Raw genomic sequence first — 21,166 nt, 5'->3', positions numbered from 1 at the left:
ACTGCCAGCTCAACTTCGCCTAAACAAGGCAGCCCACTCCAGTAAGCCCCAGAGCCCCAGCACATGCCAGGAGCCATCCTCCCACAGCTGGTGCAGGCAGAGGGGCTCCTGCAGCTGGCTGATGGCAACAAGTCCACTGGACCCCACCCTCCTGGAATGGGTGATGCCACTGAGGCCAGAGGCACTGACCCCAGCGGGGGGAGACCAGGCTGATGCTCTCATCATGCAGAGAGCAGCAAAAGCCTCAGCCCTTATCAATACTCCCTCGTTGATCTATCCAGCCCATTTCAGCGTTTTGTAAAAGGTGTGTAGGCTGGGAGTTATTTTTCGGCTATAAATAACCCCTTTAAGTCAGGAACAACATCCTGGTTGCATCGTCTCTTTTTGCCAAGCAGGGTAGGCTGGATAAATTAATTGGGATTAAGATTAGGCCGTAAAATTCCTTTTCATTTCGACTAGAAAATCGCAGTGGGCTCAAAGCAGTCGATGCACAGTGAGTAAATTCTGTAAACCATCCACCGGTATCCCACGGTTTAATATCAGCAATAACAAATATAATTTGCAATAAATGGGAAGCAGCTTTCCCATCCATGTCCACGCAGCAGCCGGCGCTGGGGGAAGGCATTGCTGTGCCGAGCGTGATGCTCAGCGCGATTACAGGAGATGGGCTGTGGATGGAGCCTGTAATGGGAAAACACAGCGAGTGGCTGGAAAACGCCTCGGATAAAAGCGATAATCAGCGCCGAGCGCCTGTTTAATGTCACACTAACTCCTGTCCCAGGCAGCGCTGCCACGGGGACACTCGCGCCGCGGTGAACGCGCCAGCCCTCCTGATGTCCCCGCCACCTCGCTGTCCCCCTACCTGTGCTGTCTCCCAGCCCACGGGGCGGGCGAGCATCCTTCCCTCCGCTGCTGTGCCCTGCGGCCGGCTCGGCGGTGCTGCTGCGCCCGGGGCTGCTGCGGGGCCCGTCCCCGCCGGCCGCGGGAGCCGCGGTGCTGGGAGGCACCCGGGGCGGCGTGGCGGCCGTGACAGAAGTGACAGCGGCGGCGGCAGTGCTGGCGGAGGTGGTGGCGGCGGCGGCGGCGGCGGCGGTGGTGGTGGTGGTGGTGGCGAAGGCGCTGGGCAGCGTGCTGCTCTCCAGGGAGTCCTCCTCGCCCGTGGGGCCCCAGACGATGACCTCGGGCAGCGCCGTGGGTCTCCCGTCCCGAGGGGCGAAGCCGCGGCCGCGCAGGTGCCGCCGGCCCCTCCGGGAGCGCGGGCGGCGCAGGGGGCGGGCGGCGGGCAGAGGGGCGGCGGGGGGCGGCCGGCGGGAGCGGGGTCTCTGCACAGGGGGAGCGGGGCCGCAGGTCCAGGGGGGGCCGGGGCGTTGCAGCTCCTCCGTGCCCGCCGTGCCCCACAGCGAGCCACGGGACAGTCTGTGCCGGAGCGCCGGCCGTGCTGAGAGCTTCCCCCCGGTGCCGGTGGCTGCTGGCGGCTGGCAGCTGGCAAGGTCCATGGCTAGGTGGAACATGGCTATTAAAATCCAAGCATGGCTTCCGAGCGGGCAACCTGACCTGTGGGCAGATAGGGATTGTGTTAGAAGGGCAGTGGAGTAACCCCGTTCTCCCTCTCAGTATGGCGCACACTAGATCTCTGAGCCCAGCCACCCAAAACGTCCCCCAGCTCCATGGGTGTCGTCGTCCTCCCTGGTTCTCCAGCCAGAGTCCCCCAAAATGGCATCATAGGGCATACTGTACCCCCTCCCCCCAAAAACTACCACCACCAACATGGCAGGCTGAGGATCCCCATTCATAACTGTGACCTTTCAGTTGGTCTGGGAATGATGGGAATGACCTGAGGATGGGTTTTACCAGGAAACACCCTGGAGGAGCAGCCAGTGCCTGCTTTGCCCGAACTCAGCCCTGTTGGGTGAATTATCCAAAGCAGATGGCCCAGCACAGCTCCAGCAGCACAAGCCTTCACTCCGGGGACACTGAGATGCAGGGGTACCAGAGAGCCCACCCTTTGCTTCCCAGTCCCACAGGCAGCATGATGAATCCCTCAAAGGGCTGGAGCAGACGAGTCCGTGGGCTCCGGTGTTTGCACGTGTAGCCCACCTCCCACTATGGCAGTCACCCACGCCGCAGCAGGAACATCCTCCCACGGCACATCCCCTCCCACAGCATGGAGCACCCAAGCTGAACATCACCCTGCAGCGCAGGGAGGGCAGGAGGAGCAGCCCTTTTTGCTGCCCTTTCTGCCACAGAGCAGCTGGAACACCCCTGAGCTGCTGGCAGCTTCAGCAGTTGGAATTTTGCTTTCATGTCACCGTCACATCACGTCATGTCACAGCCCTCTCCCTTCCCCAGTGACACCACACCCAGGCTCCTCTCCCTTCATGTCTCCTCCACGATGCTCCCCCACGTAAAGCAGAAAGAAAATCTCTGCCTGGCAAATTTCTGTTGCCTTCTCCCTCCCTACCCCCCCCCCCCCCCGGGAAAAAAAAAAATCATTAGGCCAAAACCTAAAAATCTTTACTCCATTTTACTTAGCTTTTACAGGAGAAAGACTTTTGTCGAACTCAGCAGGAGTTAATGAGAGCTTTACATGGCTAAACGGGCTAATCCTCTGCAGCAGTGCCCGCACAGTCCTTGGGAGCACGACAGAATGTGCATCTGGTTGACAGAAGCATTTGTACACTCCCTCTGTGCGTGAGCAAGCGAAGCTAAAGGAGCTGACCTGGATACTCCCAGGCACAGGCTTTTTCTGCTCAGAGGATCTCTGCTTTTTTCCTAATTGGGTATTTTTTCAAAGCGTAACAACATTTATTTTGGGGAGGGAGAAGGCAACGCAAGGAAAGAGCGCAGAAGGAGAAAGGGAAGAGCCAGAAACAGACAACAGAAACCAAAATAGTTCAGGCTGGGGGAGGAAGGATTTCAAGGCTTCAAAAAAACCACAAACCACCCAAACCGTGGTGGTGGTGGTGGTGGTGGGTTTTTTTAGAGGCCGACAGAGTGGTGGCAGCACGAAGAGTGTCCCCCACGTGCTGCAGGCAATGCCGTGCTTCCACTGGTGAGGAGCCACAAGCTCATGCTCCAGCAGGATCATCCAGCACAGACTCACCTTTGCAATGCTCAGGATCACTCCTGTAGCATGTCAGGCTTGATTTCAGCCTCTGCCCAGCTCCCCATCACCTGAAATGTCTCCTTGCAAGGAAGGAAAGGTGCTGGGCACCTCCTGACATGTCACTCACTCCAGGTGCCACCTCTCACACCATCTGTGCCCATCCCCAGATCTCATCCCCTTCCCAGCTCTCTGTGTTGCTCACACTCAGAACTTTTATGAACAGCTGCTGAACAGAGCCAGGGAAGATGTGCCCAGCCCAAACCTGGCGCTCACTGCATCCCAGCCATTGCCTGGAAACTTCTGAAAGACAAAATGCCAGCCCTTGGTGCTTGGGATTGGCAGCTCACAGGAAAAACAGATATTCCCCCTGCTTCCATCTCCTCCTGTCTCCTTGTGACATTTCAGGCTGCAGAGATGGCAGCGTGAACTTGCAGGGGCTTGCTCCTGCAGAGCCTGCCCGACACAGCTGCATCATTCATAGCAGCATCAGGAGGATGTGTGGACAGAGGCAACACCCAACCCTTGTCTTGCCCTGGGCCATGCTGGAAATTTGTGTCCCAGCATGGCCAGGCAGTGCTGGTGACACCCAGGACACCAGTGTCCCTCACTGCTGCCACTGCTGCCCAGCTCAGAGGCTCTGGCATGGGGATGGACACAGTAAGGGACACCCAGATGGGGCAGGTCCCACTCTGTCCCAAGGACAGCTTGGCTCACCCTGCCACCAACATCCCATCAAGCAAGGGGATGTCACCCCAGGAGTGTCCTCCTAGCCACCACACCAGCTGGCATGTCCCCAGGAGATGGCTTCAGCGACAGAAGCAGCCAGTCCGGTTACCTCGGAGGAATTTTGCGTGGCATGCGATCTTCTGAGGGCTTTGCAACAACAGATAAGAGCAAGTGTCCTTCAGAATAAATAGCAGCGTGTAGGAGTTGCCGTTGTCCTGGCAACGCAGCGTGATGTGCCCGGCGCGGCGGCGGCAGCGGGGATGGATGCGGCAGCGTGGCGCGGCCAGAGGCAGGACCACCCTGCCCTCCCCTGCCTCCCGCACCCCCTCCCCACGCCAGCGCCCTGCCAGGACCGGCAGAGCGAGCGACACGTCCCGAAGGACACCCACGGTCACACAGCGGAGCGAGGATAACGCACCACGAGCAGCGCACACCGGAGCGAGGATACATCTCGCCCGGATCTCCTGCCACATTGTCCTTGCCCCAGAAAAACCTGGGTTGTCCCAGGAGAGCCCGCTGCGGCTGGCACAGCACGGCCCGGCCCGGCACAGCGCCCCGGGAGTCCCCGCGCCTCCGCCCGAGCAGGCAGGAGAGCATCGCTCGCCTCTCGGGAGCGCCGGCACAAAGTCACCGCTGCTCGGAGGCCGGGAGGGCGTTCCTGCTCTGCCGAGACATCCAACAGCTCAAACACCTCTCCAACGGCACGAGCTGCTCCTCAGGGACAGCAGAGCAGAGGCAGAGGAGCCTGAGCTGCTCCCAGAGCATGGGAAAATTCCCTAACTGCGCCCAGAGAGGGGCTGTGGCATAGGGAAGGGAATACATCATCCAGACCCACACACAGCATCCATCTGGCTCGGTTTGGGGGCACGGAGCCAGCCCTGGCTGGAGAGACATGTGGGCCCGGGGGATGTATGGAGCAGGGCTGTGGTTATGCTCCTCACTTGGGAATCAGGGCTTTCCTCACCCCCCTACAAGCACACACAGCCTATTTTGCAAAGAAATTTGAGGAGCGTGGGCAAATTTCACATTACTTCTTTTCCCATCTTGGAGGTGAATGGGAATGTTATCCCAAAATACTGATCGAACTCCAGGAAAAACTCAATAAAACTCTGAAACTGGGTTAGATAAAGAAACACAGAGCGGATATATTTGAGAAAATGAAATCCTGTCCTTGATCTCCTCATCCAAGGCCTTGGCTCCCACCAGTCACAAATCTGCTCCCCTGGCTCCATGGATGGTGAGGTGGCCACACTCACACACAGGAAATGAAACTCCTACAAATATTGACCTGCAACAAGCACGAGAGCATATTTCAAGGAAACTGCTGGGCTAATGACACAGACCAGGGACACCAGACATTCTGGGACTATTTTCTGAGCCAACCCGAGCCCATCCCACTTCCAAAGGTGATGGAACAGTGAATGTTGCACTGGAGCCACCACAGCCTCCCCACCCAATGCACCTTTCAGAGTCCTCCCCTGTATGAAACTTCTTCCTGAATCTTTCCAGGTGCAGCTGTGTGCTTCGAAGAGGAGGACAGTTGACACTTGATGTGAAAGAGATTAATTTCAAGGATGCCGGAGGATGTGAGCTCACCATGGTCCTCAGCAGTGGGGAAGAGGTTGCTGTGGAACTTGGCACTCCTGTGCACTTGGTACCAACCTCCACGTGCAGGGAGGGAAAGAAGGAGCATCCAGCATGGAGCAGGACAGAACAACCCCTGCCCCAAGCCTGGGAACCCTCAGGGGTGGCAGCACCTCAGGTAACCCCGATACTGCAGACAGGACATGGATTAATCCAGTGCACCCGCTGTGCTCCCAGAACCCCCTGGCTCTGGTAATGTGTCTGAAAATTAGCTGGGATCACGGCTCTGCAAACATCAAAACGCCACCCGTCAGCACTAACCCACTTCCCCAAAGCCTCAAAGGCTCACTTGAGTGCAGTCCCTTTCATAAGGTCCTTTTTGGCTCTTCAGCATCAGCCCCTTTCTCCCGTGCCTGTGGAGACACTTCACAGAAGCATTAACTGTAGAATAGGCTGATTTTTAATGCAGAATTATACAAATGGAGCCATTCTTCCATTTCATGCCTCCTGTTAGGTAATCTATGGGTATTGCACAGGGAATCAAGGTTATGTCCTTGTTGGGGTGATTTACGAACTCTGAGCATTTCATATCTCCAAACACCAAGCGAGGCAGGGACAGAAATATTCCTGTGAACGCCTGGAGCAGGAGCTGTGGTCAGAGAGTTGGGGTGATGTTTCCTTGACCCAGGCAAAACAAGGCAGGAAATCAGGCACCACGCTCTAGGAAAAGCATCCTTGGCAGTGCGGCTGCGTGTCCTACAAAGGCATTGGGAGCAGGGCAGGTTATGAGAGTACATGCAGGAACTCTTGTGGCTCCATGAGGAATAGAACGAGGCCGCTGCATCCCAGTGGGTGACTTTCACACTGGAGCAGGAAGAAGAGGGGAAAACTTCAGTGGCAGATACTTGGCCCATGACTGTGTGTCCTCGCTGAGGTGGGGACTGCAGCCACCGCTGCAGCAGCTCTCCTCTCCATCCCGCTGTCCTGTGTGATGATCCCTGCAGTGCAGAGACTGTCCTTTGTTGTCACACTACCAACCATCACCATGGAAATGGAGCATTGCCATTCTGCACTCTGGGCTGGGCTGGGGCTCCCCGCAGGGCTGGGAGGAGGGGAGATGCACCATCCCATGGATGAGTGCCAAAAGGCATGTGGCAAGTTATGGCACAGGATCAGCAGGTGACCTTGTGGACCACTCCCACATGCCATCCACCGTGTCCCACCTCACACCCCAGGCATCAGCAGCACCATGGAGACCTCTCTCCTGAGCCCTGTTCTGCTACGGGATGAGTTTTTCTGATCCCAGACCCAATGGGAACTAGGAACATACAGCACACTGTGCCATCTGTAGCCCCAGTCTCTTCCCAGATAATTATAAATTTGTGAAAATATGGCTGCCAAGCTCTTTAAAGCCAGGACTGGGACTTAAGGCACAAAGGCTGACACACAGTAGCACCTAAGTAAATTAAATGTGCCACATCACTACCTATCTATATTACAGTCCTGAGCTTCAGGATTACCTACTAATAAAAGTGATATTTAAAACAAGTCCTAAGTTCCTCCGCTGCCCCCTTCTCCCCACAAGTAATTAAACCGACGCCGCTTCCCGCAGCGGAGGGGATGGGATTTATCATGGAGGGAAATCAGCAGAGGGTGAAATAGGTTGAATCCTCCCCGCCACGCTGCTGCCTGTTGGCCAGGCAGACAGCAAACACCCACTTCCCTGGGAAAATGGGGCAGGGAGAGGTTGGGTGGGGCTGGGAAACCACGGGTCCCTCCAGGATGGCAATGCCAGGATGGAGGCAGCTGGATCCATCCCTGGGAGTCATGAGAGGGGGGCAGCAGGGCGGCCGTGGCGGGGGGAGCCACTCGCGGCTCTTCTGCCTCTGCCTTGAGCTCACCCAGCTGCAAATAAACAATTTTACCATTTGAATAGCCGCGAGTGCGGAAGGCATAATTAATACCCAGCGGTACCATCAGCCAATGTGCTGATGCGGGAGGTGCAGCCCCTGCCAGCGCCGGCAGCGCTCAGCTTTGGCTCCGCAGCGCCGGCCCCGGCTGCTCTCGCCTCCAGGCCCGTCCTTCGCCAGAGGCAGGGGAAGGGCAAAGCCCCGGCGCAGCCACCTGGGGCTGCTGCTGGAACCCGCCAGGGCAGGACCTCTCTGGTGCATCCCACACCCGCAGGATGTGGAAGAGCAATGCGGGGAAGAGTAAAATGGAGCGGGCAGAGGGCAAGCCCACGTGGCATCACTGCCAAGGCAAGAGCTGTGCCCAGTTGCTGCCAATGTTGAGCCAGCTTTAACCCCGAGTTTCAAGTTCAGTTCCCACTTTCAAATATTTTGGACAAAAGGCCCAGTGGCTCCAGCCAGCCTGAGGATGAGTGTGAGAGCTAACACAGCAAGCTGGCCAACACTGTCCATTGTGGTCAGCCCAGCTTAGCTTGCTCTAGAGAGGGCAGGATATCTGCTTGAGAGAGTTTTCTTTGGTCTTCAGGGATTTTTTCAGACAGGATTTGAAAAGTGACAGGGTGGGAAGCCCAGAAGTTTGCATGCATCTTCAGACAAAAACATGTCTCAAAATTTTCTGTGCAAGACCAGTGCTCTGCAATTTACCTGCCACCGCTCTGGCAGCAGCAGCTCTGAGCTTAGTCTGGCTCCCCTGGGAAGACTCAGAATGCTGCAGGTTCATCTGTCAGTGTGGTGAGACAGGTCCCAGCCAAGCCAGGGAATGAACTGCCTTGACTGCTTGCGAAGGGGGTTAACACAGTGGCAAGCTCATGCCCTGCATCTCAGGGTACTGCTGGAGCATCCTCCTGGCAGGGCAGAGTGTGGGTGCCCCTGGAGCATCCTTCCCAGTGGGCATGGGGCAAGTACCACTGGAATATCTTCCCCCAGCAGCACAGCCTGGGTACCACCAGAGCATCCCCCTCAGTGGGCACAGTCTGGGTACCACCAGAGCATCCCCCACAGTGGGCACAGCCCACTGAGCATCCCTCCCAGCAAACATGAGGTGGGTATCAGTGGAGCATCCCCCTCACCACACACTGTGTGGAAATCACTGGAGCATCCCCCTCAGCACACAGAGCATGAGTACCACTGGTGTATCCCCTTCAGCGCACACAGTGTGAGTACCACGGGAGCATCCCTCCCAGCAAACATGGGGTGGGTACCACTGGTGTATCCCCCTCAGCACACGCAGTGTGGGTACCATTGGAGCATCCTCCTCAGCACACACAGCATGAGTACCACTGGTGTATCCCCTTCAGCGCACACAGTGTGAGTACCACCGGAGCATCCCTCCCAGCACACACAGTGTGGGTACCACTGGAGCATCCCTCCCAGCACACACAGTGATGGCACTGCTGGAGCATCCCTCCCAGCACACACAGTGTGGGTACCACCAGAGCATCCCTCCCAGCACACACAGTGTGAGTACCACCAGAGCATCCCTCCCAGCACACACAGTGATGGCACTGCTGGATCATCCCCCTCAGCCCACACAGTGTGAGTGCCACCAAAGCATCCCTCCCAGCACACACAGTGTGGGTACCACTGGAGCATCCCTCCCAGCACTCACAGTGTGGGCACCACCAAAGCATCCCTCCCAGCACACACAGTGTGAGTACCACCAAAGCATCCCTCCCAGCACTCACAGTGTGGGTACCACCAAAGCATCCCTCCCAGCACACACAGTGTGAGTGCCACCAAAGCATCCCTCCCAGCACTCACAGTGTGGGTACCACCAAAGCATCCCTCCCAGCACTCACAGTGTGGGTACCACCAAAGCATCCCTCCCAGCACTCACAGTGTGGGTACCACCAAAGCATCCCTCCCAGCACTCACAGTGTGGGTACCACCAAAGCATCCCTCCCAGCACACACAGTGTGAGTACCACCAAAGCATCCCTCCCAGCACACACAGTGTGAGTACCACCAAAGCATCCCTCCCAGCACACACAGTGTGAGTACCACCAGAGCATCCCTCCCAGCACTCACAGTGTGGGTACCACCAAAGCATCCCTCCCAGCACTCACAGTGTGGGTACCACCAAAGCATCCCTCCCAGCACACACAGTGACGGCACTGCTGGAGCATCCCCCTCAGCACGGCTGTCGCTCCCCCCACCGCCGCCCGGCCGCCCCAGGCAGCAAACACTGCGTGCATTTAGCGTGGCAGGAATGGACAGTGGGGTGTTTCATCAACCCAGCAGCGATAACACTCGCCTTTTGTCCCTCCTGGATAAAGGGGGTTTGTGAGCACTGGCTTTCCAGCCCAAACTGGCATCTGTCGCCAACTTACCCCACTCATCCCCCCCTCGAGTTCCGCAGCAGCGCTGGGGACCAGGCAGCAGCAGGAGCTCCAGCTCAGACACAACTTGCTGGGAAGTTTCAGATTTCCAGATCCACCAAAATCTTGTTGAAGACCCGCAGTCTCAAGCTCTGCTCTTGCTGATATTAAAAACAGCCATAAACCCAAGGAAATCAGGGCTTTCCCCCTCATTTTAGTTTCCACCTAAGGCTCCTCGTGTGCTCCAGCTCCTCATGCCACCACAGAATCGCTGCCCAGACTTTACATGCTGTTGGTGACCTGGCACACGAGACAGTGCTGCCTTCTCCCATCCCTATGGCAGCAGTGGAAAACACTCCCCCATGTACCAAAATCAGTCTGCTGAGGGAACAGGACTGCAACATACGTCGGAGCACGTTAAAACCAGAGCTTAGAGATCATCCCTGGTGTTAGTTAATGCTGCCCACAATAAACAAGGCCAGCGGCTGAGCTGAGTGGCTCCCTGCTGTGGACACAGGCACAGGCAGGACTGTGCACTTCCCCACAGCCAGCATATCCAAAAAGTTTCTGCTTTCCCTGCTTTGCTCATGAATTTTCTTCTATTGTCACACATCTGCCTCCTTTAAAATCAACTGCAGGACGATCAGGCACCCCCCTTGGATAAAAGGTCTGCATTGGTGTGTCCAAGCAGGATGCAATGCTCAGTGCTGTGGGATGGGATGGGATGGGATGGGATGGGATGGGATGGGATGGGATGGGATGGGATGGGATGGGATGGGATGGGATGGGATGGGATGGCAGAAGCAAGGCTCTTCCCACCAAGATGGCAATAGTCCTGCCAGATCCCAGACCCGAGCTGGAGCCTTATGAGGGGTTTTGTTCCTCTGAATACATATCCACAAAGTGATTCCAAGAGATAGCAACTGAGTCAACCCAGCCCTTAGCTCTGAAGGACCTAGAGTGAGGAAAACCATGGCACAAATCTATGGCTTATGCTGCCCTTCCACCCCAGCGCTTTCCAGATAAATAACCCAGCGCTGATCGTATTTTCTAAATGAATGTGCTCAAGCATGTCATTACAATGAAAGCAGGAAACGCTTTGATCTAAAAAAAATAAGTTGGCTCAATACATCCAAAGTAGCAGCTTAACAAGCTTTAAAGAAAAACAATTAAAAGAGGTCTGTGGTGTCTTAGTGACACAATGTGCCTTCGCGGGAGCTGCGCATCAGAGCTCGCTGTGGTATCCGTATCAATGGGAAATGCCTCCAACCATGGAACACATCCAGGGAGAAAATACCTCACCATGGGATTTTTAATGGTGACCTCACAAAGTGCTCTGCTTTCCCAGGAGCAAAGACAAGTGCTGACCCACTGGAAGCATCTGGATGACCAGCACAGGGCCCAGCCAACGCTTCCCCATGGCAGAGGCTGGATGTCCACATAGGGATGTCCATCTAACTCAGATCTTCATTCCAGCACCATGGTCTCTGAATGGAGCTGCTTTCAATTCGCCCTGCAGTGACTGAGATCCAAACCTGTCTTTCTCCTGGGAAGTCCCCAGCAGCCCAGAGATGCACGGCCTGCCTGGAAACCTCAGCAGCTGTCCTCAGAAATGAACACAGGGAACACGTCAATAATTTCAAAAGCTCCATAAACTCTTAACAGAGATGGAGAAGATGAGAGGAATGAAGACTCTGAAAGCAGAAAGAGGAACAGATGGCTTTTATGGAGCAAGAAATACAATAGGAAAAAATGGAGCAGCAGTGCTCTCTTTGAAGGTGTGAAACGTCAGTAGGGAAGCCTGGAGAAAGCCAAAGCCCAGGAGCTGGGAGCTCAGTGCAGGGCACTGCATTGCCCAGCTGAGACTCTGGCTGGTGGTCCTGGGGAGCCCCTGGCCCCCCTGGCTCCTGAGACAGCACTGGCTCTGCCCAGCCCCACCACAGGGACATCCCGCTGCCAGAGAAGGGTCAGCGTGACACACAGCATGGAGAAAGAACAGCCCAAAAAGATGATGAAAAAGCCAAGCTAAAATAGAAAGCAAAGGCAGCGGGAATGAACTCCGGGGCAAAGACTCTTCATCCTGTCACAGAAAGTTCTAAATCCCTTTTAGCACCAAGCAATTTCTTTTCCATGGAGAAGAGCCATTCTCTGCCATGGCCATCTCACTGTGCAATACAGCAACCAGGCAGCTCACAGGCTCTCCCACTGCAGCCATGGCAAAATCCTGATGGATCAAAGTGACGATGAGGATTTACCTCCAGCACCTCAAGAATATTGTGTCATTGGGGGCACAGCCCCTCGAAGCCCAGCTGTCAGTGTGTCAGGGATCACTGTGCTCTGCATCTCATTAAAAAAACCTAATAATCCCCTTTGTGAGAGAGATTAAACTTTTGCAGCATTATCTCCAATGGGTTGGCAGCAGGGGATGACCTCCTGCATTCCTCAGTATCTCAGCTTCCTTCAAAGGCACCTGTGCCAGCAGCTTTACTTCCATCCTCATCCATCAAAATTAGCAAAATTGATTTTGCCAGAGAATATGTCACTCTGACAGGAGCCCAGAGTAAGTCCTGAGTGTGTCACGTCAGATGATGCTGAGGTAGAGCCTCTTACAAAGACAAGAAACAAGAAGATGAATAACTCATCCTTATCCTTTCCATGAAAAACTTCGCAAAAGAAAACCTATGAATGACAGATACTTGCAGGAAAAAAGGTTGATTCATTTTGGGAGTTCTTTCTAAAATAACACTTGCCAGCATCCGGAGCGGTCACACTTTCCCTACATAAACGCCCCGCCGCTGCGGACTCAGCCAAGCTTTGGCTCTGGCCAGGAAGAGGCAGAGCCAACCACGCTCCCGGCGGGGTGTGTGGCTTCATCTCCTGGCATTCATCACCCACGTTCCGGTGGGTCCCTAAGTGGATGTCCTCGTCCATGTCAATTAACTGCTGCTTCATTACTCGAGTCCTGCAAAGGGAGCAGAGATGCTATCGCAGGCGCCAGGAGCAGGGCTGGGGTCACGCACGGGACTCAGGCAATTACGGAATGCGTCCCTGAGGAAGCCACGTGTGCTTGTGCTTGCTAGGCAGGCAATTCCCAGGGGGGACAACCTGGGCTGGCCCCGACCTTGTCACATCTTCAACCTGAATGGCGTGCAGTCAAGTGGCAACATCAATTAGCAGCATTTGCTCTCACCGGCACCTCGAACGCTGCTGCTGAGCAGCGAGTCCCCAGCCTTCCCATGCTGAGCACAGCAGCTCTACACGGCTCCTCAGCTGGCCACATTCCCTCCTCAGCAGCCTGAGGAGTTTCTCCTGACCATCCCAGGATGCTGCAGAAGAGGCACAGCCAAAACCCTCATGGACAGGAGCCATCAGTTCTCACCAAGCTGTAGCTGAAAGTCACAAATCCGCTCTCCTGTGTGGCACAGCGCGGTCCCACACGTGGTGTGTGCTGTGCTGCCATTGTCCTGAGGCACACGGTCACCCCTGTGCCAGCACGTCCCCATCTCCATGCTTCTCTTGTGCTAGAGCACGTGCCCTCTGGGGAGCTCCAGGTTTTTCCACCTCAATCATCCAGACTTGCCTCTTGGAGGAAGTACCTTGCCGCTCCCAGGCTGCATGTTGTTTTTGAAGCAGCTTTTGCTCAGCCTTTATCTGGATGTCAGTGGAGTTGGAAGTGCTGGCATCACAGCCAGGCCAGCAAAGCTCCACAGCTCCTGCCTCGCCACAGCTAAGCCTCATCCCATGGATGCTTCAGCCAGGGTCCGGAGCAGCTCTGCAGCCAAGGCGCTGCTTCTCCTCTCTGCCAGCTTCTGCAGCAGGAGATGAAGAGTCCTTTCCATACCCATAGAGAGGCTTTGCCAGGGAACAGCTTCTGCTCCCAATGGCTCTGGCTCGTGGGGACACAGCAGCCACTGGCAGCGGGGACACAGTGCCCCTGGGATGCTCCAGCACTGCCAGGAAAACAGAGCTGCTGAGAAAGACCTTCAGAGCAAACTTCAACAAAAATCATCGCATGTCAAAGCATATCTCCTGCCTACACATCATTTCCAAGTCACAAGGAGACATTTTGCAGATCGGAGTTGGAAATGAGCACTTTGTGAATGACTGGATTTATTTATTTCTCTAAGTCCTCAGGCGAGTCCCAGTGGGTGTTTGGCCCCCTGCCCCAGGCACCCAGCGCCTGCTGACCCCACCCCTGCTCATCTCCATGGAGCTGCTCATCCACCTCCAACCAAGCTGGGTTGTTCCTCCTTTTCTCGGTGTTGCTTGGGACCACAAATGCCAAATCTCTCAGCACTGATGGGAGGACACTCCCACACAGCTGCACCTGGGGCAGGTCCCCACCCTGCTCCTACAGCATCGCACCCAGCACCCATGTGAGCATGCACTGCACAGCACCCAGCCCTGCCACCACACCACAGGCAGTGTGGGTGCTCTGCCTCCAGCTTGGGCTGAGTTTTGGGAGCACTGGGGGGTAATGGAGCCAAAATGCTCATCAATCCCCACTGTGTCCCAGTGAAGGAGCTCAGTGCTGCACTGAACGGAGGCTTTAGTGCAGCTTCGCCTTGCAGAGCTGCTGAGGCCAGAGAAAGTAACTGATAAACCCAGAAAGCAGGAGAGATTCAGCAGCAGACAAAAGCTCATTTCACAAGGAATCCTCATAAAACCAAATTAATGTTGAAGGATGAAGGCAGGTAAACCTCCCACGGTTAAGTTCAGGCCACTGAGACTCAGTTTAAATCTCTCAGCAGTTCTGATTTAATCAATGCATTTCCAAGTGAAATTAGATGGAGTACATCTCCATCACAGGAAATTATATAAGCTATCAAAGTCTGTAGGTGCAAGTCCCAGTAAAGAAGAACCACAGGAAATATTCATATTGACTCAAATTCCATTTTTAAGGAGTCACTTCAGGTCCAGAGTTTAACGCTCTTTTAGTGAAAAAAATCACTCTGATGAAAACAGTGAGCCAAGGCAAGGAAGGGCCAAGCAGCAGATTTGGGAACAGCCCCACATAACCCACAGTGACTGCTGGGATGCTGGCCTGGGCCAGGAACCCTCTCCCAGCAGCAGCACCACCCAGTGTGGGAGGGAAGGAGGATGGAAGGGAAAAAAGATGGAAGAACAGAAGTAAAACCTCTTAGTTTTAAAGGAGGGGGTGAAAGCACCAACAATGTCACACCATCCACAGATCCCACCCAACACACTCAGCCTCCAGAAGAGTGTTTCTATCAAACCCAAACTCTGTTGGGCTTGAACTGCTGTTGCCCACTTGGTCACCACCAGCCCTCCAGGAGAACAACAGGCACCACAACCCAGAGCAGGGCAGCTCCTGCTCAGCACACTGAGGTTCCAGTAATCTTGATAATCTCTCCTCCCAGTCCTTCTCCCATTAGCTATATTTAAAAGCTTAGGCATGCATACATTTTCATAATAAACCTCAGACCTGCTGGAAGTTCTGTTGCTTATTCACACCCTATGGAGCTGCCCTTTGGGAGCCTGCATCCATCCATACCTACAGACACTGAGGTAAATAAGGCATGCTGGGACAGCCTGAGGATCAGATTGGGTGAGGGAAGGTGGGAACACGGTTGGAGATCTATCCTCTGCCTGGCTGCCCTTCCTGTTGCAGTCTGGGCTCTGAAGGAGCATTAGCAACCCCTTCTTTCCAGCAGATGACCATTATGCACAGCAGAGCCAAGCCGTGGTGCTCCGGCCGCGGGAGCAGCTGGGCCGGCAGCTTGCCCGTCCCGTGTCCCGCCTGCCCAAGGCTGGCACAGCAGCTGCCACACAGGACAGCCCCGACCATCCCAGGCAAAAACAGCAGCACCACGACAACTCCCCCACCTGCCACCCCGCTGGAGACACCACAACGACAAGGCAGTGGCTCTGGTGTTATTAGAACAATTATTCACGCCCTGGGAAGCGGCTGCCGGAGCCCTGCGCCGCTCCCCTCGCCTCATCTGGGAAATTGCTGCCAGCACGGAGGTACAAACCGCTGCATAAAAGTGCAGTTTATTCAAGCATTATTGTGCCTGTTAAGTATCATAGCCAGTGACACCAGATGAATTTCTGTGGCAATCAATCCACCCGGGAGCAGCAAGCTCAGCCCCTGTGTGGATGCAGGATGAGTAAGGACTCCTCAGTGGAGGCCATTAACTCCCACTGCTTACTGCTCTCATTACTTCTCAGACTGCAAGGCTTGCATCTTTGACGAGCGGCTGAATCTACATTTGACAGTGTGAACCTGATGAGTGAAATTCATGGAAAATGTTTGCTTTGGCAGTAACTACAAGGCCCATAAAGTTTCCACGGAGCCAATGTGCAGGGATGTATGCTTTTAATGAGTTGCTTTATACAATCGCCGAGAAATTGCAAACGGTGGTTTTACTCCTACTGCAAATCACTCCAGAGCTCAACGCTGTAAAAACCGTGGCATATTGTTTAAAACATTATATTCATAGCTATGGAGGGGAAGTCCTCGGCAGCGCTGGAAGCCTGGCATGCAGCAGAAAGCTGCCGTGCCCTCGCAGGCGGGCGCAGGCACTGACGCAGGCGTGTGCACGCACACGTATGTCTGTGCACACTCAGGGAAGTGACAGAGCCACTGCCACCTCCCAAAAAGAACAGATTTTGCCCCGCAACACCCACACCTGCCAAGAGCAGAGCGGGGCTGGAGCATCGCTGGGACCTCACAGGGGCTTTCAGGGCAGCGCTGCTCGCTCTGCCCCGCTCCGAACTGGGGGGAGGCAGCTCCCCTTTACCGAATAATTCTGAGAATGCAATTGCACAGGCCCTGCCCTCCCCGGCAGCTCACCGCGAGGTCAGGCACTGCCACCGCCCCGGGGCGAAAGGGATCCGACTTGAAAGGAGCAGCACGGTACCATCTCCCCGCCGCAGGCAGCCGCTCCAGGCACAGGCTGCGCGGGGTGAAACGGGCGCTGCAAAGCTCCACTGCTTCTCCTGAAGCTATTTTTTCTAGTAGTCTTGGAGAAAATGAGGAGAAATGACATGGGAAATGTCAGAAATAAAGCCAGAAGCAATTAGAGTAAGAGAGAAGGGAGAGCAGCAGGCAAGGTTAGCAGTAAAGTTATCTCTTATTAAAAATACAACACGGAGGGACTGGAAGCTGATGAGGCGGCAGAAAGGACAGCCTGGTGCTGGGGATCCAGGATGCACAGCACAGAAATTCGCAAGGCAAATGAATCGAGGAGGGAAGCAAGCAGAGGGCTCCTGTTTCCATTGCTAAACTCTCCTCAAAAATAACAAAGCAGAGGGCGTCCTCTGTTCCCAGGATTACAGCTTTCTGCCGCGCCAGCCTTAGGAAACGGCCCTCCAGCTCCACTGGGCTTTCACCTGACACGAAATAAATCCAAACGCGTGGCACCCTGAGAAAACCCTCGGGTGCTTTCGCCGGGAGGAATTCCTAAGGTCACTACATCACCACAGACTCTGTCCTTCCCACACGCAGCAGCAGCGCATCCTCGGCTGACGGACGGACGGACAGACAGACATCTCCAGCGGCAGCGTGAAGGTGCTCGTGTGCCCGGGCTGTCGGGGGGCACCAGCCAGAGGCAGGGCACAAAGAAGGGGGGCATTGGCAGCCAGCTCGCCACGTGCCTCTGGAATATGCGGCGCGGCACGGGAGTGCAAGAGAGAGGCCAAGGGCCTCCCCCAGCTGCTCAGCACAGACAAAACCTCAGTTCAGGTTTCACCCTCCAGGACTCCATCCACAGCCCGGACAGAGGGACAAAGCCTCCAGCGATTCCCACGGGTGGCAGACAAAGGCTTCTCGCATCACCACTCGCTGTCCGTGCATTCGGGGGGCCCTGCCTGCCTCCCTCCGTGCCCCCCAGGCTGCAGCCACGTTCTGCCGGAGCGCAGGGGCGCGGGGGGCGGCGCGGGCTGATGGTGCTGCGAGGGATGGGGGCTGCACCCACCATCCGCTCACCCCGCAGCTCCCCTGCCCACGCAGCCCTGCTCCCCAGGGAGCAGCCACAGGGCCCGCTGCGAGCTGCGGGAGTGGAGTGGCCGCTCGGGACTGCTCGCCTTGGGACCCCTCTCCCCAGCAGCAGGTGATGTGCCGGATCCACCGTCCTGCTCGGTGGAGGGATGTTTGGGCTTTGACCCCTGCCCGACACAACCGCTCAAAGCCAGGGCTTTCCAAATAAAAAAATCGAGTTGGGGAGAACAAAACAGATCGTGGATTTCACTTTTCCTTAGGGTCTCACTTGTTTAACCCGCTGCTGCTTGCACTCGATGCCACTGAGATGGGCTCAAAGCACCAAAACCCAGGTACTACTGGGGCTCCGGGGCCGCACACAGGCAGGGGCCGGGGCCAGGGCTTTCCAGCCACAGCACCATGGAAATAACAAGATTTCGGCTCAGATGACTTCGCAGCGGTAATGAAAATGTGTTACGTAACACTTTGCCTCCGTCTCCTCTGCTTGGCAATTCTCGATTAATCTCCCAAACACATCCATCCATCTATCCGTCCATCCATTCATCCATCCATCCATCCGTCCATCCATCCATCTGCCCGCACCCCGGACGCCCCCCCAGCCCCTTCCCCCGAGCAACCCCCGCCGGGGCGGCCAGCGGGGAGCGAGCAGCCGGCGAGGGGACGCTGACCGCGGCTCCATCTCCTGGGCAGGGCGGGCGAGCGGGGCGGGGGAACCGGGTGGGGGGAGCCCGGCACGGCGCGGAGCGCGGACCGGCCGCCTCCCCGGGCTGCACCGTGCGCTTCCCGCTCCGCTCCGCTCCACACACCGCTCTCCATCCCGCACCCCGCTCCGCTCCCCAGCCCTCTCCAAGTTCATGGTTTAACTCCGCCGCTCCCCGAGCGCGCCCGGCGGCGGGATGCCCTAAGCGCTGCCCGGCGGGGCCATCGCTCCCCGGTCCTACCTGCTTCCCGGGAGCCGTCGCATCCACATCGTCACGTCTCGGCCCGGCCCGGCCCGGCCCGGCGGGGCTCAGCGCCTCAGCGCTCCATCCGGGCGCGCCGCCCCGCGCCCGCGGCGGCGCTCAGCGGCGGGGCAGGCGGCGGCCGGCGGGGCGGGCATGCCCGGCGGCGGCGGCGGCGGCGAGGACGGGGATCTGTGCTCCGGTGCTCCGGCGCTCCGGCCCCTCAGCGCCGGCGGGGCAGCTGCGCGCCCGCGGAGGCTGCGCGCCCCATGCGCGGCTCGGTGCGGCTCCGCTCGCCTCGGCTCGGCTCGGTGCGGTTCACCGGGGCTCGGCTCGGCTCGGCTCGGCTCGGCTCGGCGGCTCGGCGCGGCGGGGCTGGGCGCGCGCGCGTCTCTGCGCGCACCCGCGGGGCGGGGGCGGGGGGCCGCGGCGCGGGGAAGTTGCGCGGGGCGGAGGCGGGGGCGGAGCGCGGCCCCTCCGCGCCGCGGCCGAGCGGGGGTGGACCCGGCTCGGCACCCGCACTCAGACCCGCTTGCGACTCCGTGTCCGCTGGGCATGGCCGGGCAGTGCCGGGACCCCGCCGGGGATCGGCCCGTCCCTCCCCGGGACGCTCCGGCCGCCGTTCCCCCGCTGGAGAGCTTCTTTGCCCGGACCCCGCTCGCAGCCGCTCGCCGGCGGCCCCGGGGAGCGGAGCTCCCGCTCCGCCGGTGGGCACTGGCCCAGCGGCTCCGCGCCCGGGACCGCGGTGTCGCCGCGCGGAGCCCCGGTGTCCCGTACAGCCCGTCCCGGCCCCGCGGGCAGCAGGGGAAGTGCGGGTTCAGTCCGTGCTTTGCGGGCAGGGCCAGGGGTCCCCCGCAGTTCGGCAGCCCCGAACGGGGAGCCCCGGCCCGCTGCCCGGTGGAGCGGGCCCGGCTGTTTCTGCAGCGGGCTCCACCAGCCGGCAGAGCGGGCATCCTGCTCCCGGAGCGGGCATCCCGCTCCCGAGCCAGCAACCCTGGGAGAGTTTCCATCCCGATCTGCACAGCTGGCCCGCAGGTACAATGCCGGGCCAGCGGGAGCGCGGATCCGCCACCGCCGCCTCGGGCCCCCGCACAGAGAGATAACGCAGCCACCACCGAATTCCCTTCGGCTGGAAGTGCCTTTCGTGCTCCGTGCTCGCCCAAAGACAGCCGAGCACAAAGGGGAGCGCGCGGGGAGAGGCGCTGGTTATTTTGGGAGGTGTTTCATCAGAGCCTGATGCGTTTTCTCTCTTTCCGGGGGTGCTGCCAGTAAGGAGCGACATTATTCCTGCTGTACTGTAAGAAAAGTGTGTCTCTCAAAAGCAGAGCTGCTTTTCTGTTCAGCTGCTGCAATAAAATAAGTTTTTGTATGCATTTGGGGATAGATTCTTCAAAGCTGCTCCTGGATATGAGAGAGGAGTAGAACTGTGGTGCACAGACCCAGCACTGCCGGGGTGTCTCTTCACAGGGACAAACCACCTGCAAGGAAGGGGCACACCAGTGACCACAGCTCTGCTCTGAATAGTCCCAGCAGAAAGCAAGGCTTGTGTAAAGATGAGTCTCTGCTGCCTTTCTGACTCACTGGGTTTCTTTTTTGCCTCCAGAGAAACTTATTCCTCAGAGAGAAAATCTTCCAGTGAGCAGGGCAGCTGGATGGAAGGTCAGCACTGTCCCTTGGACACCTTGCCAGCCCCTGCTGCTCACGTGTGCTCCCACTGGATCAGCTCCAGCTGCTGCTAGAGGTGCTGTAGTTCAGCATCCAAAGCCCCACGTTCCTTCCTTGGAGCTGGGCTCCAGGTCAGAAGGAGCCTCATGTGGGAAGGATGAAATGCCAGGGGCTGAGCTGTGGACCAGCTTATGCTGGGAGGTGGCAGCTGCCTGGGGAACAGACATCTCCAATCCCAGCCCAGACAGAACCAAGGCTACAAAAGTACCTAAATAATGTCCAGGCTGTGTTTGGTTTTCACTAAGCACAATCCTTGTCTGTCGGGGTGGTTAGGGCTTGGTTCCCCCACAGCCACCAGTGAATACCACCCTCGGTGGTGCCACTGTCCCCTCCTCACCTCCTGGAGCCAGACCAGTTACAAACTGGCTGTGGCTCTGTCAAATCTACCTCTGGGAGGGAAGGAGCCTCGAGCCCCAGGGTGTTCATGACAAAAAAATCCCATGATGACAATGCTCACAGCTGCTGATTAAGGCAGCTTTGGCACAGAGAGGTAAAAAAACCCAGGGTTGACCTGGGCACACCTTCCTGGGGCTGGATGTGCAGGGACTTGAAAGGAAGCTCAGCTTTATTGCAAACCCATGGACTTTATCAGCCATTAAACCCAGCTCACTAACATGAAAGATCTTGAGAGAGAAGAAGGGAAGAGCATGTGATATTTTCTTAAGAGGCTGAGAGAGATACTGGAACGCAGTTAAGTAAAAGACACTCAATTAAGGCTTAAATAAACCCAAACAAGCAAACGTTAATGGGAGCTATCTTGTATCTCAAACAAATCCTCTTAACTCAGTCCCACTTAAAAAAATATTATTTCCCCATTTGTGCCAAGTGTGTGGAGCT

At 56.9% G+C, this 21,166-nt stretch overlaps 1 protein-coding gene across 1 annotated transcript in view; it reads right to left on the bottom strand.

Annotated features, from left to right (window-relative positions):
- The window catches only part of AJAP1 (adherens junctions associated protein 1), a 39,187-nt gene extending 20,229 nt beyond the window's left edge, over positions 1 to 18,958 (bottom strand). The window contains exons 1-2 of the mRNA XM_036396130.2: positions 18,605 to 18,958; positions 863 to 1,554 (exon numbers count right to left, since the gene is read on the bottom strand). Of these exons, the coding sequence (XP_036252023.1) occupies positions 863 to 1,554; positions 18,605 to 18,633 (721 nt within the window). The 5' untranslated portion in view covers positions 18,634 to 18,958. The remainder of the gene's footprint in view (positions 1 to 862; positions 1,555 to 18,604) is intronic.
- Between the last annotated feature and the right edge of the window lie 2,208 nt (positions 18,959 to 21,166).

Source organism: Molothrus ater, chromosome 23 (assembly GCF_012460135.2).
Source record: "Molothrus ater isolate BHLD 08-10-18 breed brown headed cowbird chromosome 23, BPBGC_Mater_1.1, whole genome shotgun sequence".
Lineage (NCBI taxonomy): Eukaryota > Metazoa > Chordata > Aves > Passeriformes > Icteridae > Molothrus > Molothrus ater.
Note: the sequence above shows the minus strand (reverse complement) of the source record. Positions and strands in the feature narration are given on the sequence as shown.